Below are 16,858 nucleotides of genomic sequence, written 5' to 3' on the forward strand. Positions count from 1 at the left end.
AGTCGGAAAGCGTCACAGTATGTGCCAGCGGGGAAGTCCTGGCACATCCTGGCTCTGCTCTGGGACAGCCTGCACCGTCCCTGATCACGACCGAGCCCCTCGCTGTCACTCCTGCACCGGTGTCCCAGGAGGCCGGGCAAAGAACAGCAGCCCAACAGCCAAGGCGGCTACGGCTCAGCCACGGGCCGAGGCAGCTCCCCAAGCAGGAGCAGTCGCGGCCGGGCTCCCGCGGCTCTGCCCCGCTCCCGCACTGCCGGCGGCCGCGGCACGCGGGGGCCGGGCCCCCTCCCTCCCTACCTCCAATCTTTCCATGCTGATTTACTGCCCGCAGAAAAAGTTTCCCTCTCCGACTCCAAGATTCCTTGCGTTTTGGCTCCTGCTCACGCAAACCCGAATCAACTGTTAATTTTGGCAGGTCCCCTTCTTCGCTCTGACCGTGGCTGGACTTTTCCATTCTCAACACCTTGGGAGCTGTTCCCGGGGGGGGGGGTGCAGGCATCCCCGCTCTTCCTGGGCACTCTGCCCGGCGAGCTGCGAGCTGAGCGCCGGGAGGATCTCCTGCTGCTGCCACGGGGGCCAACAGCGCGCAGCTGGGCGAGATCCGGAGCCCTGCTCCCCGGAGAGGGGCTGCTTCGATCTCCCGCAAGCAACGGGAGCAGGAAAGGGCTGGTTCTGCTGTCAGCAGGGAGAGGGGTGAGGAAAGGGGGCAGAAGCCTCTCCCCAGCTCGCTCGCCCACCAGAGATGGTGGAGATGGTGCAGGAGAGCTCACGGCTGGAGCCAGCTTCTGTCCACCAAGGCCTCCTGCTGCTCCAAGGGCACTGGGGAAGGGGGTGACTTGTCCTTGTGCCCCCTGGCCGGTCCAGGGCCATGGTCTTCTTTGGCCTGGTGGGCGACAGCGCAGCGTGGCAGAGAGGAGCTCAGCTCGAGGCGGGGAGCAGCTCTCCGGGAGGGGAGGCCATGGAGATGCACTAGCAGAGGCGGGGGAAGAGAAAACCACACCGAACAGGTAATTTTATGGTGGAACCTGCACTGGTTTTGAGCCGAGCACGTTCGCAAGCTGCCCCACAAGCACTCCCAGCACCAGCCGAGGGCAAGAGGTGCCCCGCGCACCTTCTGCTGCCTCCAGGCGCCGAGGGCCCTGGCCGAGGCTGACCCGAAGCGCTGCTCGACGCCGGGAGGTGCCGCCTCGTCCCAGAGCCGCGCGCTGGCCCGCGAACAGCCCCCCCCTCCCCGGGGCCAAGCGCTGCCGTATAAAGGAGCCGCCCACATCTCGCTTCTGTGCGGAGCAGGCCCGGCTCGTTAAAGATTACGAGATGCAGAGGCAGAGCCCGGGCCCCCTGCCTCGGCGCCTTCCCAAGCGGGGCAAGGGGGGTGCGGGACAGACGGGGCCGCAGGGCTGCGTCCTGGGGCTCGGCGGCTTCCTCCGCCCGCCTCTCCCCACCTCTCAAGCACCTTTCGGGAGCGCAGGCTCCCCATTTCTAAGGGAGCTTCTGCCGCCCCGCTAGCCGCGTTCTGCTGGGAGAAGAGAGCGAGCGCGCCAGGCACACGTGGGCTCCTTACTCCGGCTGGTGTTAACTGTGCCCAGCAAAATCCCCCCCGGCACCCTCTCTCCCAGCCGTCCGGGAGCAGAGCTGTAACGGGATGAAAAGCAGCCGTAGGAGAACCCTCCCCGCAGGACGCCAGGTGGCGGGTCTGGCAGACGCTGCGGAGAGCCCTCTCGCCGCCCGACGCCGGAGAGATGCACCTGCACCCCGCTCCCCTGCCGCCCCCTCCTCGCCCGGCCCAGCTCCGCGGCCCGCGATCCAGCGCTGCTGCTCCCAGGGACCTGCCAGCAAGAAACAGCAGAGTCTTCCATGTCAACATTCCTCCTGCTTAGGAAAACACGGCCCCGTTCCTCTGAATAGCCTATTAAAGAGAGATTTCCTGCCGGGTGGCGGAGAGCGAGCAGAGGGAGGTACCGCGGCCCAGCCAAGAGCACGGAAGCGTGCTACAGCCGAGCGATCACCGCCGCACCGGCCCGAGCAAGGCCCCGCTCGGCCCTGGCAGCTCCTCTGCATCTCTAGGGGCGACGCGCCGACCGCGGGGAGAAGGCGTTGGAGAGCGGGAGAGCTCTGGAGCTCAGGGAGGGCTCCCGCTCCAGCCCGCACCGTGCCGGCCTCCCTCTCCGCACTGCAAACCGCGGCGCGCGGGAGAAGACGGGGCCAGAGCCTCCGCAGCTCCCTCTGCCTTTCCTCTGCCCCCCAGGACGGTTTCCCTCACACCATCCCGGTCATATCACCAGGTTCGGTCACGCGCTACGTCGCATCTAGGGGAGAACGGGCCAAAGCCAGGCGCGTTCGGTTTGCGTCCCCTTTTGTCGCTCCCCGCAGCCCCGGCGGTCCCGCAGCCCCTGCCCGTCAGCAGGCAAACGGGGGGGGGCGGGGGGGGGGCCCTGCTCTCGCCCCCAGCCGGGTCACGCCGTTGCAGGCTGCGGGGGCTCGTCGCGGCTCTACGCGGCGCGAGCGGCAGCTCCCAGCAGGACAGCGCCACGGCCGCGCGCCCCGCGGCTCCATGCATCGCTGCAAGGCGATTCATCTCGGACGTGGCGAACGGCCGAGCGCCTGCAAGTCAAACACCCGCAGAACAGGAAGGAGACCAACACCCCTGGGGCGACCTAGGCAAACGGGAACAGCACGAGAAAACAAGCTCTCTGGCAAGAGAGGGGAACGAGAGGCACAATAAGCGTCGCAACTGCACAGCAGCCGGCTTCTCCCAGGGTCTTTGGCCGCTCAGCTCTTACCAAAGGCAAGATACGGTCTGTTACTGCAGCCAAGAGCCCTTCCTCCAGATGCTTGCGGATAAAATATTGGTGCTTCAGAGAGCGCGAGCAGCCCCTGCTGCTCTCCCCCTCTTTAGAAGGCGACGCTTCGGTCGGAGAGGCTCGGGGGCTGCGCTGCCGGTTCAGCTCCGCTGCTCGCCAAAACTCCCCTCGCAGAAGGGAGGGCTCCCGTTCCGCGATTTCCTTTGTACGGAGAAGTAAATCTAGTGTGTCCTGAGCGCGGTGGCCAGGATCTCAAGGTGCTCCCGCCCTGGCCTCCCGCCCAGGCTGGCTCTCAGCACAAGCCTCCCGAACGGCAGCAGGGACAAACCGAGCACGCCGTCAAAGCCGCGTCAGCCTCCGGGAAGGAGCCGGCGTTTCTCCTCCTCGCTCACGGCAGCGGCTCAGCAGGGCGCTTCCCCGCCGCAGCACGCGGACCCAGGCCCTGCCGTTCGCACCCGCTTCCCTACGGTAGCCCAGGGAGTCGCTTCCCTCTCATGGGACTTTGTGGTTCAGACTTTGACAGGGCCCAAGTTCAAGCCCAGGAGAACCTGCGGGAGATAAAAAGCTCCAGACAGGGGTTAGCGCCGCCGCCAAGGATCCTCCTCTCCCCGCCAGGGAGCTGCGGAGGCCACGGCTCCCCAAGGCACGCTCGGGATCCCAGCAGGCATCTCCCGCAGCGCGGGATGTCTCTGCCTCCCCTCCGCCACCCCGGGCCTGCCTTCCACAAGACGCAGCCATTAAGCAAAAGCAAGACAGGTTTTAACGACTCCCAAGTCCCTTAAAGAAATATTTCCCCAAAGCAAGTTCTCCGTGCGTCTCCTCCCCCTCCTGCCATCCGACTCTCGCTCCGGAAGGAGGCCCGACTTTCATCGGCAGCCCATCAGAGGGAAGGGACGCTCTCCTCTTGAAAGCAGATGGACTCGCTTTCCTACGAAATAAAGTGTCTGATTGTCACCCACATCCACTACGCCTGAGCAGTAACATGTAATGGGAAAACCCGATGTGGTAGGAAAACCTGACGCTGGAAGAGGAAAGAGACGGGACGCACTTGTGCGGGGGCAGGCGAACGAAAAGGGGGTTCAGGGTCAATCTCCTGCCGCCAGCAGCCGGGGAGGCAGAGGAGAGCGGAGCGCGCGGGAGCCTGACCTTCCAGCCCGGCTGGAAGGGCAACGCAGCGGCACGCCGGGAGCCCGTTGGGGAGCCTCGGCCGTGAATGATTTTCAAGATACTGCTGGAATCAGGAGAGGCGCTTTCCTAAACAAAGAAGGATTGCTCCGGAGTTTAGGAAACATGAGAAAGAACCCCTCTGCCAGAGAGCAGACTTATTAGCGAGCCTTGCAGCTGGGGGTGGGATGCAGAGGGAAGTGGGGACACGCTCTGGGAGCAGGGGGCCGAGGCCAAGTCTTCTGGCAGCTGTCAGTTCGGTAGCCAGTAGAAGCCATTAATGGCGCTTGGCTGAGGAGCAAAGCGGAGCGTGGTTCCCGGACACGCAAACAGGCGCTCGGCAGAGTCCCTGCATGCTCTAGAGTTACAGCCGGGCCCCAGAGGCGAGCGCAGGCACAGGCCACGGCTTCCGATCGGATCGCGCCTCGGCCCCGGCAGCGCTGCTACTGCAGGGGCTGGAATGCGGCAGCGCGGGGCTCCGGCAGGCAGCGCCGGGGAGCGGGTGCCGCGCCGGCACCAAGCAGAGAGGCCGGGCTTGGAGGAGAAGGGCCTGCACAGGCCATCACGCTCACGCCGGCCCCGCGCCACCCTCGAAGGGCTTCCTAGTTCTGGCTGGGAAGGAGCAGGCCCAAAGGGCTGCAGAGCCCTCGGTTCCGCTCTCGAGACACCTCCTGCCTCCGAAGAGCACGCGCACGGGAGCCAGCTCCTTGCCAAGACACGCACAGCTGCTCTGTTCGGGAGGAGAACCTGCCCTCCTCTCCGGGGATGGTCCAGGGGAGGACAAGCCCTGGTACGCCGGGCCTGTCCCCACGTCCAGGTTACAGGAACATCCTCAGCATCCTGTCCGACTACAGGCCAAAAGGTCCTTCTAAAGTTTTTTCTTGCTAACCACTTCTTCCGGGGGGTGGAATAAGGAGGTCTGAGTGTGCACAGCCCCTGCGGGCTCTCAGAAACCCAGGGTTTGCTCCTGGCAGCCCGATACCATCCCTGCAGCAGAGCCAGCAGCTGCTGAATTTGGCCCAGGCAATGAACACGGCCAAGGAAGAGCGTCCCTCCAAATCTACCTTCATTAATCACCCAGTTTAACAGCCACGCTCCATACCCTTAGCTCTGCTTGAGAGGAAACAACCCAAATGCTCCATATTGGGATTAAACGAAAGCCCACGTAGCAGCGGCAACTGCTGCACAGAGGGAGGGCACAAGACAACAGCATGGGGTTTGACCGAGCACGTCAGGGAACGCACAGGAGCACGCAAACCCGTTTGCTTCGTCTGCTCCCACAGACGTGACCGGTCTCCTTCACCCTTTTCCGTCCTACTCCTCAACCATCTTCAGCAACTCACAGGCAACACACAAGGAGGCGGGTGTCCGCGGAGCAGAGATCCACGCGCGCTCCCCAGCTCACCGGCTGGGCCTAGACACACGAGCAGCAGGCAAAGAAGGGGAACGACTCCTTGCCTGGGATTGTTCGTTCCTCTTGGGGTCGGAGCTGGAGGGAAGCCACAAAACCCTGCGGGCAGAGGGTCCCAGCGCCCCCGGGAGACGGATGCTCCCTCTGCTCCGACCGAAGGGCATGTCAGCCTCACCTCTCCTCCTCGCCGCAGTCTCTCCCACTGCTTCACAATCCTTATTGTGGGATGGTTTCCCCAGGCATCTGAACTGAACCCTGTCGCTGCAATTTAAGCCAGGTTTTCTTATGCCACGGGAGACATGGAGAGTAGCTTATTCCTCTTGGCCATCTTCCCTTCAGGGTAAAAACCTTTGATCAAAACACAAGGGGGAACTTTCTCAACGTTCACCTTTTGCGCTCTCTTGATTAGGCTGCTCTCTTCTCGGAGGGAAGCGCTGGACACCGTCCCCAGACAAGACCTTGGCAATGCCGTGCGGGCGCCGCAGCACAAGTCTGGTCAGAGAGCTTTGTTCAGCATTTGCCTTTTTCACAACAGCGCGAAGCTTTTGCTCACGATCAGCTGTATTCTCCTTTGCAGGAATACCATCCACCTGGCAGCAGCACCACGTCTTGTACTGGTGCAGCTGGCACTTGCTGTCCTCCACCATATCCCTTACCCATTTAGCAACGCGTCATTTAACAAGCACGCTCTCCACTCTACCGTGCAAGTCATCAATGAAAGTCAAGACGCAGGTGTAGGACAAGTGCAGACCTTGGCAGAACCACAGAACGCATCTTTCCACCTCAACCACACACCCTGCAAGCTCGTATCCTCAGAACAGTCAACGCCAGCTGGGCACCCATGTGCAGAAGTTTCATTTGGACTCCCCCAGGCAGCCAAGGAAACAGGCATGCGAGGCAATGCCAGAAGGCTCCCGAGCCTCAGATCACTGACACCTACCACATCGCCCCATCAGAAGCTGCTCCCCTCTTGTAGAAGGAAGTTAGATTGTTTTGACAGACTTGTCTATGTTGGCAGTTACAAGTCCCCTTGCTATCTTCCAGAGGTTTGCAAATGGCTTGATTATTTTGTTCCAGAGTTTTTCCAGGAATTGAAGTTAAGTTGAGCAGTGTTTTTTGGACAAGTTGTGCTACTGAATAGGAAGAGATGAAAAAAAAAGAATCAGTGAGGCCAGCCTGAGAGAGAACCGTGAGTGACAGGAACGAGAGAGACCAGACTCAGGTCTGTAAGATCCGGACTGAAAAGCGGCCGAAGGCTAGCCGCGAGGCAGCTACATCAAACCCAGGCGGGACATTAGGGAGTAATGAAGTAACATCGCTGCTTAGAGCCAGATACGCAGCAGCCCATGGCTGCTAGGAGCAGGCACTCGTTCCCCCAGCGAGACAGCAAAGCGGCCAAGCTAACAGCCTGCCTGCGTAGGACAGGATCCTTTCTTCCTGCGATTACGACAGCACCCAAAGACCACAGGCAATGGCAAACCTGAGAAGTTTCTGGTCCCAAAGCCAGAACCTAAGAGGCAAGATACCAGGGGGAAGTATTAGCCCATCTCACGGAGGGGAAAACGAGGTGCAGACTTTGCATGGAGCCTCCCAGGAAGGCGAGGGCAGGCTGGAACCATTAGCCAAGCTCACAGCTCCAGTTTCCGTGCAGCCCCCCCCAGCTCTGAGGTGACCCTTTCTGCTCACCTGCAAGTTCTGCTTTAACGGCTTCGCCCGCTGAGTGCAGGTCTCCGGTCTTTTCCCCAGGAGACCGTTAGGAATTTACAAACTGACCTGGCTTGCTTTAAAGGAGGATTTTAATTCAACAGGCATCCACAAACTTCCCTTTGCCACGACTTTTAACATTTCTCTTTCTGCCTGAAAAAAAACCAAAACCAACTCTGTGTGCTTACTGCACGCAGGTCTGTCACAGCTGCAAGTCCCAAAGCTTGTCCCATAGTGACTTGCATGACTTCCACATCCATCCACCTATTCCAACGTCACCCTTGTGTGCTTCACAGTTGAAAGCCCAACCTCATCGAGGTCAACTGGGCCACGTTTCCACTTGGTTGTCGCTATCGGTGCCTCTGTAGTATCTTTAGGCAGCATCAAGGAAAAAACTAAAGCCATGGTAGCAAGGCTAATCAGCACTTGTTTTTCAGGTTTGGTTTGGTTTGGTTTGGTTTGGGTTTTTTTGTCTTCCTCTTACTGGCACCGAATCATTAGCTATTTTATCAAGTTTGTTTACTGTTTAGGAGTTTGGGCTTTTTATTTTTCCTGTTAACAGCCTTCTCAAAGCACAACTCTCTGAAGGCAAAGTCCAAATAATTATTTCCACGCTCTATGGTAGTACCCCCAAGCAGTCTGCCCATGCTCCACAATACATGTCTCAGGAAAATAAGAGTGCTCATGCTGTTTTTCACTTGACTCATGAGCCTCTCTTCCCAAAAGCCGTGACTGTCTGGACACTTTCCTTTTCTTGCCAGCTCCAAAGTATCTCCTTTCTGGCCTCACATCTAAGCTTTAGATACACCCAGCTGACGTGAGCTCAGAGGAATCCTAGCAGCGCACAGGCCACTCGGAAGCTCCCTCGGGAGCGAACAATCAGCCCCGAGCCTGGCGGCGAAACAGCAGTCTGCAAAAAGCCTTCCACAGACAGAAGCCCACATTTCTGAACACTAGCTTAGGAATCAACAGCCACCACAGCAAAACCAGGAATCTTCCCAAACAGCTCCCCAACGCCACTGACATGGCTGGGGCTACAAAAGCCAAGCAAAACTCAGTGCACAAGCCCTCTCCTTGCAGCCGCTGCGTGGAGGAGCACTGTTTATACCGTCAGCAAGGGCCTCCCGCTTCCGCGCCAGGCGCTGTACAGGCAGCACAGGCAAAACCACCGTCAGCTGAGAGGCGTGACAGCAAAAAGCGCTTGGCGAGCAGGAGCTGGAGGGTCCTATGTGGGCACTGGGGCAAGAAGCACTGCACACTGTAGCCAGTAGCGGAAAACAGATTTGCAAAGCCTTCCCACTGGAGATGCGTTGCATCTCAGGTAGCAAACCCCAGCACGGATCGTTTAAATGGGCAGAAAATATCTGCTTGGAGCACTACAGCTTGGGGGAAGCAATCTCCGGGCTGGAGCGTTAGCCCTGGACTAACGACGCGATCCAGCTCAGCTCCCTGAACTGGCCAAACAGCCTCTTGCTTCCTCTGCACGTCCTGGTGTACCCAGAACGGAATCGAGCCTAATGAGGTGGGACATTGGAACGGAGGCCAGCAACTCAGGCCCGCCGATCCACGTCCCCCTTAGCCCGAGCGTTCACCTTCCTTTCCAGAGGAGAGAGGCTGAGGCCGGCACCTGAGCTGGGGTCAACGGAGCAGCGGACCCGGACTTGGGGGGCCGGGCTGCAGGCGACCGAAACGCCCGCGCGCCTGGCCGAGGGTCCCGCTTTGAAGCGAGGCACGCGGCGGCCAGGCTGTGGCACGAACGGCTCGGTATCCCGTGGAGCTTGGCGCGCCGGCGGGGCGGTCCTCCGTGGACGAAGCGGGAGAGCGCGGGGGTCGCAGGGAGGCGAAGGAGGTCCCCGTCCTCCAGCCCCAGCCGGGCCCGTCTCCTCGCAGCGGTCGCTCTGCCCGTCCGCGCCGCGCCAGCCGGGCCGAGACGGCGGCAGCCTGCGAGGGGGAGAAGTCGGCTCCCTCCGAGAGGGACGAGCCGTAAGCTGAGACGCAGCCGCGCGCAGACCCAGCGCACAGAGGGGGAAAGTAAATGGAAAGAAAAAAAAAAAAAAAAGGAAAGAAAAAAAAAAAAAGAAAGAAAGAAAAGTTTCCACTCATCAGCCGAAAGTTGTTGTGGGTTTCTCGCTCTCCTTGGGTCAGAGACCTGATCGTTTAAATGCATTCGGTGATGTCATTCCTTCCAGAAGGAAAAAGTCTTTCCTGCCCCAACTGAGCTGCTTTACAAACGCTTTAAATATCAAGTTTGGGGCAGCCAAAAGACAGAGTCATTTAGCTCTTTTTTTATGATTGTATCAGCACCAGTTAATTGGTGGCTTTTCCCTGTGCTCTCTACCCGTCTAGCCCGGACCTTGAGGTCTTCCTAATCCTGACCTGGAGGGAAAGCCTCGCCAGCAAGCCTGCGGCGGAAGGTCCCGCACCTCGAACCCGTGCCAGCAGCAGCACGGAGCCAGCCCGAGTTTCCACTCGCAGATGCCAGCCTGGCGAGGCCGGATCGCAGCCGGGACGATGCCGCGCGCGGGCGGCAGCGTAGGGAGCAGGCCTGCCTCCGCGCCGGCAATCCTGCGGCTCCGGCCCCGGCCCCCCGCCCTCGAACACACACGCTACGCACAGAAACTTTCCGTCCTGGCTGCAAAAGCTAGAAACCCGAGTGCCCGAGCCACTCGCAGCTGCCGAAATTTCCCCTCTTGCTGGACCCAGAGTCCAGTGCTGCGTCTCCAAACGCAGGCACGGAGCTGGTCCCGAAACCTTCCCCCTCTTCCCCATTTAAACGGGGAGCAAAGAGAAAGACCACGGACCAGGGGCTCAAACCGAGCCTCGGGCTCCCTCTTTCTCTGTCCGACTGGCACCTAAAAGGGGGAAGACGCAGCTGCTGAGGCTGCTGCACAAGCCCGCACGAGGCCCCGGGTCGGGAAACCCGCAGCGAATCCGGATGCCGTAGTCAGCGGAGAAGACCACCTTGGGCGGCTGGCACACGCCTGAAGTTGGACGAGACTGGCTGGAGAGAGAATCGCTGCAAACACCACGTCAGAGACCTCCCTCCCTTCTGCGAGCGGAAGGGGAAGGGTGAAATAGCGCCCAGAGAGCCCCCGGCCTCGTTCTTTCTGTCCCCTCACAGGTGCGCGACGTCCTAGGAAGAGTCCCCATGCCCGGTCGGGGCTCCGGCAGCCCCGGCACAGGCACGGCGTGGTGGACTTCTTGGGGGCACACTGCCCAGGGACCATTTCACGCTTTGATCCAGGAGGTCCTAAGAATGCCAATGCTTTATTTTAAAACACTGCAACTCCGGATGCTCTCGCTACTCACATCAGCATCTGCAAACCTGACCATTTGCAGAGCTTTCGGCGACACCAGCCCCTTGTGGCTACAAACTCCACGGACCGGTGGTGCGTAAGACGATAGGTCTGCACGGCACGCGTGTCCCTTCTGAAGCTCCTGCCCTTCCTCTTGTCCAATATCCCCTCGCGCAACCTTCTGCGCCCTGTTATCGTGTCCTCGCAGACTCCACTTCATCTCCCAATTACATAAATCTCGTCTTTTTTATGCCTCTTCATCCGTAGATTCCTCCCCCCTGCCCCGACCTTCACTTATCCTTGCTATCCATCTCTGGAACTCCTTTTTTTCCCTCCCTATGACTTTTCAAAATGGAATAATGGAAATGGAGCATGGCATTGCAGGCTAGAGGATCTCACTGATGGTGTATAATGATGCTTTCAGTGCTTTTTCTTCTTCCATCCCATTTCAAACGTCGGGCACGGGATCAGAAACTTTCACCAAGTACTTTCCAAGGAATTTTGTTTCCTTGAGTGATTGGTCAGTTGAGAGCCCAGGAAGGTATGGAGGAGCCCGCGTCGCCCCTAGAACCACGTCCTTTAGCGCACACAAACGCGGATTAGCGCTGTCTCTTCACCTCTATTTGCAGGATCCCTCTAAAGCTCCCTACCTGACTTTCTTCCCAGTACATGAAACAACTGCAGTGCATCGGTATTCCCAGAGATGGGAACAGGCACATTTTGGAAAGGAAACAGCAATACTAGGACGTACCTTCCCCTCAAAAGCAAAGGGAAGGAAAATAAAAAGTACTGAATTCACCAGCAGGAGCACTTGCTGGCTGAGCAGCAGAGCCGATTTGGGAACCTGCTCTCACGCTCTTCCTCCGGGGCGAGCTGGAGGGGACGCCTCTGGCTCCGGGCACGGCAGTGGTTACGGGAAGCCTTGGAGCAGCGGGCTGAGGCCGGAGCTCCTCCTCGCTCTGCCCTGGGGTACCTGCTGGGAACGTTTCCGCACCGCCACGAGGGCGGAGAGCGGAGCAAGGGAGCCCTGACCTTGCTGCCACCCTGCCAGGAGAGAGCCAGAGGCGAAGCAGCCCGTTCAGTGCCTCCTCTGCCGGCTCCACCAGGCTCAACGCCATCCCGGTTGCGCGGCTGCCCTTCCACCTCCGAGGCCGAATCACGGCTTCCTCGCAGCCGCTCCTCTCGCACCTCTGCGGCCGTCCCGCGGGGCCGAGCGCGCGGCTGCCCCTCCAGCCACGCTTGCGGGGGAGATTTGCTAAGCGCTTAATGCAGCTTGCAAGTGGGAAGCCTGGAGCATCTGCTGGAGCTAAGCAGGTCAGGAAGCGCACGCACAGGCGCGCACACACACGGAGCGATGAGTTTAAGGAGCTGTCTGCCAGCAGCACATTCTGAAGGATTTTTTTTCTCTCTTGGCTAATCAGCTACTGAAAGAAGAGCTCCCTCAGCCCGGCCAGCCGCTGCGCGCTCCCCCCGTCCGGGTCAGCTGCGCTGCGGAGGAGGGAAGTGGGCTTGGAACAGCCGTCAGCTCACTGAGGAGCACTCAACGCGCCTTCATTCATTATCCACTGACATATGGAATAGTCATTGTGGGAGGAAACAGAACCAAACAAAAGCCCCAAACTGCTTCCTCCCAGCGAGGCCCTGACAGCCTCTGCAGCTCGCGACCATCCATCTCCGAATGGCTAAGAGGAAGAGACACTTGGACTACACGACAAGTGTTGAAGGCATCGCTGGGGGGCCTGGAGGTGGGGCCCGGCCTCCCCAAGGAGCCCCGGCCCGATCGCCGACCTGCTAAGGGAGAGGCCGACGCATCCGGGGGCTTTCGCGCTATTCCACGCGCGCCATCCGCTCGCCGGCCCGCCCGCCCGGAAAGGGCGCCGCGGGAGAGGGCCCTGCGTGCGACACGGGCTCCCCTCCGCAACGGGGCCCGGCCAGGCCAGGAAACCAATTTATTTTGTTGTGTCTCTTCTCAGAACGCGCGGCAGAGACCGGCTTGGGCGCCCGGCCAGGCTGAACGCCGGCAGCTGCCAAGAGAGCAGGAGCACAGCTAGAAGAAATTTAGTCTGCGCTAAACACAGGGGCATAGCAGGTCTGAGCTATTATTCTTTATTAAAGAGCTCCGAAGCCCACGCACAGGCAGAGGGGAGAGAGCGCGAGCTCGGAGCCAGCTGCCGGCTGGGTGAATGACAGCCCGAACAGCAGCAGCTCGCCCCGGGGGCAGCGACCGCCCCAGCGGAGGGGCGTTTGCCCAACCAGCCGCCGGCCGCCACCGCTTTAGGGAGCGATCCCACGGCCCCTGCTCGGAGTACACCGGCGGGGCAAGCTGCAAGGCCGGCCGCCGAAGTCGGCGCCTGGTTCGAAGTTTGCACGCGAAACGGGGCGAAGCGAAGCGGGAAGGCGAGCGCGCAGCTGCGGCACCAACCCACGGCGCCCCGGAGCCGCGCTCCCGCTCCGCAGCACTACCTGCAGGAGAGGAGGCAGGGAAGGCACCTGCGCTTCTCTGGGACTCGCGGCTGCAGGATGTCCCGGCACGCAATAACCCCTCGTGCTCTTCCCTATCAAGAACACTGAGAACTGCTGTCATTAAAGATAACAGTAATCAGGTCTGAGATAATCATCATGGAGAGGAAGGGAAAAGATAAGGTCAGGGAGCACAGGGTTATTAAATCTCTACCTGGGCATCGCTAAATTTCTTGCATGTCCCTCTAAAACACCCAGCACTGACCAGAGCCCAGGGACGATCTGCTCTTGCAGCTCCGCATCGTGTCCCCGCGGAGCTCCAAATCCCAGCCCTGCTGTCCCCGCTGGCTGCCCCCAGCTGCGGGCGACGGCTGCGATCCCCAATCCCTTTGGAAAGGAAGGGGCTGCAGGTGCCCAGCGAAGCCAGTGGCCACCAGCTCCATGCAGCCATCACACGCTCCCTCCGCTCCGCTCTCGGGATGCCAGCGCAGGCCACGGCATGCAGCCCGGGACAGCCTCAAGGACCGCACTACCTTCCCCAGAAAGGTGCATTTCAGCGCTCCACAGGCAACGATCGCAGATCGAGGAGCTGTTCCACGCCAAGCCCATGATCTCATAGCAAAACACTGCTGTTTGGCATCTCGTTTTGAGGCGGTGAAGCAGCATACCCAGCTGTGAGACTTGTGACCAGGTCGGCGCACGTGGGAGGACACAGGAAAGACACCCTCCAAAGCCCAGCGGCGCGAGGAAGCCTTTCTCCGAGCCTGGCCATCCCCCTTACACACAGCTGGCTTGCAAGCCCGGCTGACTCCCCGACAAGGGATGAGCGAGGTGGTAACCAAACGACACCAAGCAACGAAACTGGCCGTCTCGGTTTCCACACTGGCCGGGCTGACCAAAACCTCAAGCTGTGGGAGAAGCGCCAGGGCCTGTTGGTGGAGCTGGTCTGTTCTCCGTTCCAACCAGCAGCAACGACCCAGAGCGATGAAGTATGTATCTTCAGTGCCCTCCTAAACAGCAACGCACTGAAGTGTCACATTTCATGAGGACTTTAATTAGGATGAGATGCAGAGACGCAAACTAGGTCTCAACAAAAATGAGACAAGGAAAAATGCAAAATACAGACCTTACTCGCAGCAGGAAAGCATTTTCCCGGCCCCACTCTTGTCCGTGCTACCCCTAACAGAACGGGTGGATGCTGCCCTCCCCTTCCAACACTTCTTGGCGACCGAGACACAAAGCTATAGACAAGCACTGGGCAATACTTCTTGTGGAGGCGAATACAAAGCATCCAGTGTGCGCATCCCAGCCACAGGAAGCAGAAGCATCAGGGTTCTTATGGAAGAGAGATAAATACAATTACAGAAAGAGAGTAGGGGGCAGGGGGATGGAAACAAGGAACAAAGCCACTGGAAGTTGCTCTGATGTCAACAGGTTCTGAATCAGCGCTCCCCCCACCGGGGCCCTGAAACAGGACCAGCTGGGGAAAGAGACAGACCTTGAATTCCTGCATGAAAGGGTTTTTTTCCTAGGTTATGCTGGAGACATTACACAAGTGTATGTTTTCTATAGTCATATATTTCCCCTCTCTCTAAATCTCTATTCCAGACCCGGGGGCAGGGGCTGCCGGCAGCTCCAGCGCTAGCCCAGGTGGGCCTCTAACATCTAACCTTTAGGGCCCTTGCTGGACCAGAAAGGCCGGCAGGCACCCAATCCTCCCCCTTCTCTCCGCTGGGACCGAAACAGGAACAGACACATCCCTCGAAGCGCCAATAAACAGAAGTCTAAACCCTTTGAACCGTCAATAATGCCAAAGAACTATCCTAAAGTCAGGTGCTCAGCCAAGAGTCCTGCTCACATCCCAGCCCAGTACATTCCCTTCCCAATCCCCAGGTGCTACGCTGCAGTTACTCCTTACGTTCCCTCCATACCTATGGCCACGTGGGTGTTTTGCAGCAGCCACGTTCCACGTGCAAGCAAGCTTTCAAAGCTCTTCATTTCAGTAAGCTTACAATGCACAGCAGGCACGAGCTGGTTTTTCATCTACCTGGTCAAAAAGGCTCTTTTGTGATCAGCTACTTTACCAAAATCAAGGAGGACAGTGCCTGAAATAGTCTTCCTTACCAGTGCCCAGAAGGCTTCCACAAACATTTTTCCAAGTAACGTACAAGGCAGCATGCGCGACCCAACAACCCAGCACCCTTTCAGGTGAACCTAAATCCTGGCAACAGGGGCCAGATCCAAACGCCCCCACAGCCCTTGGCAATCCCTTTGTCCTGGCCCCAGGGCTTTCCTGAAACAGTTGATCTATGCCAATCTCATTAATTGATTTAGCAGATGATTAAGAAAAGCAATCAAGTTTGTCTGGAACAACAAAACCCCAGGAACACTTTATTGTGGAGATCCTGTTTTCTTCTGGACAAGCAGTTTCAAATCTTTCCTCACGTGTGCAACCCAGTGAGATTCCCCCCAACAGCAGAGCAGATCCCTGAACAGTGAATGTAACCCCACAGACCATAGGTGAGACTCAGTCACCTTATAAACACCTTAAGAAACCATCTCTTCACACTTAGGCTGAAAGCCCCAGCTGTAGGTCGGCAAAGACAGCCAGTGTGAGAAGCAAGGACAGCTTGGCGCTGTCCCCATGCGGGAAGCACCATCCTTTCCAAGGCGGACACGCTGTTTCTTTCAGCCACTCCAAACACTCCAAGCGACTTACCCAAGTGATATCCCTTCAATCAAGAGTCTCTTTGTCACCCCGGTGCATTGACATCCAACCACCAGTCTACCCATTTTTGCTACCGCCTAGCTGCACAAGACCTTCAGTCCTTTAACAGCCCTGACTTGGTGCATCTGGGCTGCTACGCGTTATTGCAAAAGAGAGGTCTGGTAACTCCCGTTTAGAGACAATGAATATCATTTTACCGTATTCCCACGGCGTAACTCCCCTCCCCTTGAGTTTGCACAGAAGCCAATATGGAGAGGAAAATCCATCACCCCTCTTCTCATATCCAGGCATATATAAAAAAAAACTTGCAATAGGTCCTACCTCTTCATCTGAGCTGTCTTGCTCATATTCGTTCTGAAGAAGCAGATGCTGGTTTTCCTTCAACGCTGGATCAGCCTCTAAGTTTCTGCTCTTCCTAGGAGCCCCTTTGACCTGAAAGAGAGAGAGAGAAAATTAACTTAGTAAGATCCCATCACGTAAGCCTTTACGTTTTTGTGTTCACTATGGCAGGAACTTCAGCTGGGCAAGGAAATCTCAGCCCTGGTGAGGCCACATCTGGAGTCCTGCGTCCAGTTCTGGGCTCCCCAGTACAAGAGGGATGTGGCACTACTGGAGCAAGTCCAGCGAAGGGCTACAAAGATGATTAGGGGACTGGAGCACCTCTCTTATGAGGAAAGGCTGAGAGAGCTTGGCCTGTTTAGCTTGGAGAAGAGAAGGCTGAGAGGAGATCTTATCAATGTGTACAAGTATCTGAAGGGAGGGTGTCGAGAGGATGGAGCCAGACTCTTTTCAGTGGTGCCCAGCGACAGGACGCGAGGCAATGGGCACAAACTGAAACACAGACAGTTCCATCTGAACATGAGGAAAAACTTTTTCACTGTGAGGGTGACAGAGCACTGGAACAGGTTGCCCCGAGAGGTGGTGGAGTCTCCTTCTCTGGAGATATTCAAAAGCCGCCTGGATGCAATCCTGTGCAATGTGCTCTAGGTGACCCTGCTTGAGCAGGGGGGTTGGACTAGATGATCTCCAGAGGTCCCTTCCAACCTCAGTGATTCTGTGATTCTGTGAAGTTGCCACCAATGTCTAGTCTGCTGCCAAGGTCACCACGAAGTACTCCATGCCCTGACAGCCCTGTACTCACTCCGAGATCCTCTGGGCCACCACATCACAGAGGGAAGGAAGGAAGGAAGGAAACTGCTCACTAACCAGTGTGTACTTCTACACACCTGGGACTGCAAGGAGAGCAAGTCAATCATCTCAGTTCAGAGGAGAGCTCGTGAGAGAAGCGCTCTGA

General features: G+C 58.3%; 1 protein-coding gene across 1 annotated transcript in view; it reads right to left on the reverse strand.

Moving 5' to 3' along the window:
• The window catches only part of BOP1 (BOP1 ribosomal biogenesis factor), a 68,241-nt gene that overhangs the window by 37,099 nt on the left and 14,284 nt on the right, over nucleotides 1–16,858 (reverse strand). Inside the window, exon 3 of the mRNA XM_067290060.1 lies at nucleotides 15,886–15,996. Coding sequence (XP_067146161.1) covers nucleotides 15,886–15,996 — 111 coding nt within the window. The remainder of the gene's footprint in view (nucleotides 1–15,885; nucleotides 15,997–16,858) is intronic.

Source organism: Apteryx mantelli, chromosome 2, assembly GCF_036417845.1.
Source record: "Apteryx mantelli isolate bAptMan1 chromosome 2, bAptMan1.hap1, whole genome shotgun sequence".
Classification (NCBI taxonomy): Eukaryota; Metazoa; Chordata; class Aves; order Apterygiformes; family Apterygidae; genus Apteryx; species Apteryx mantelli.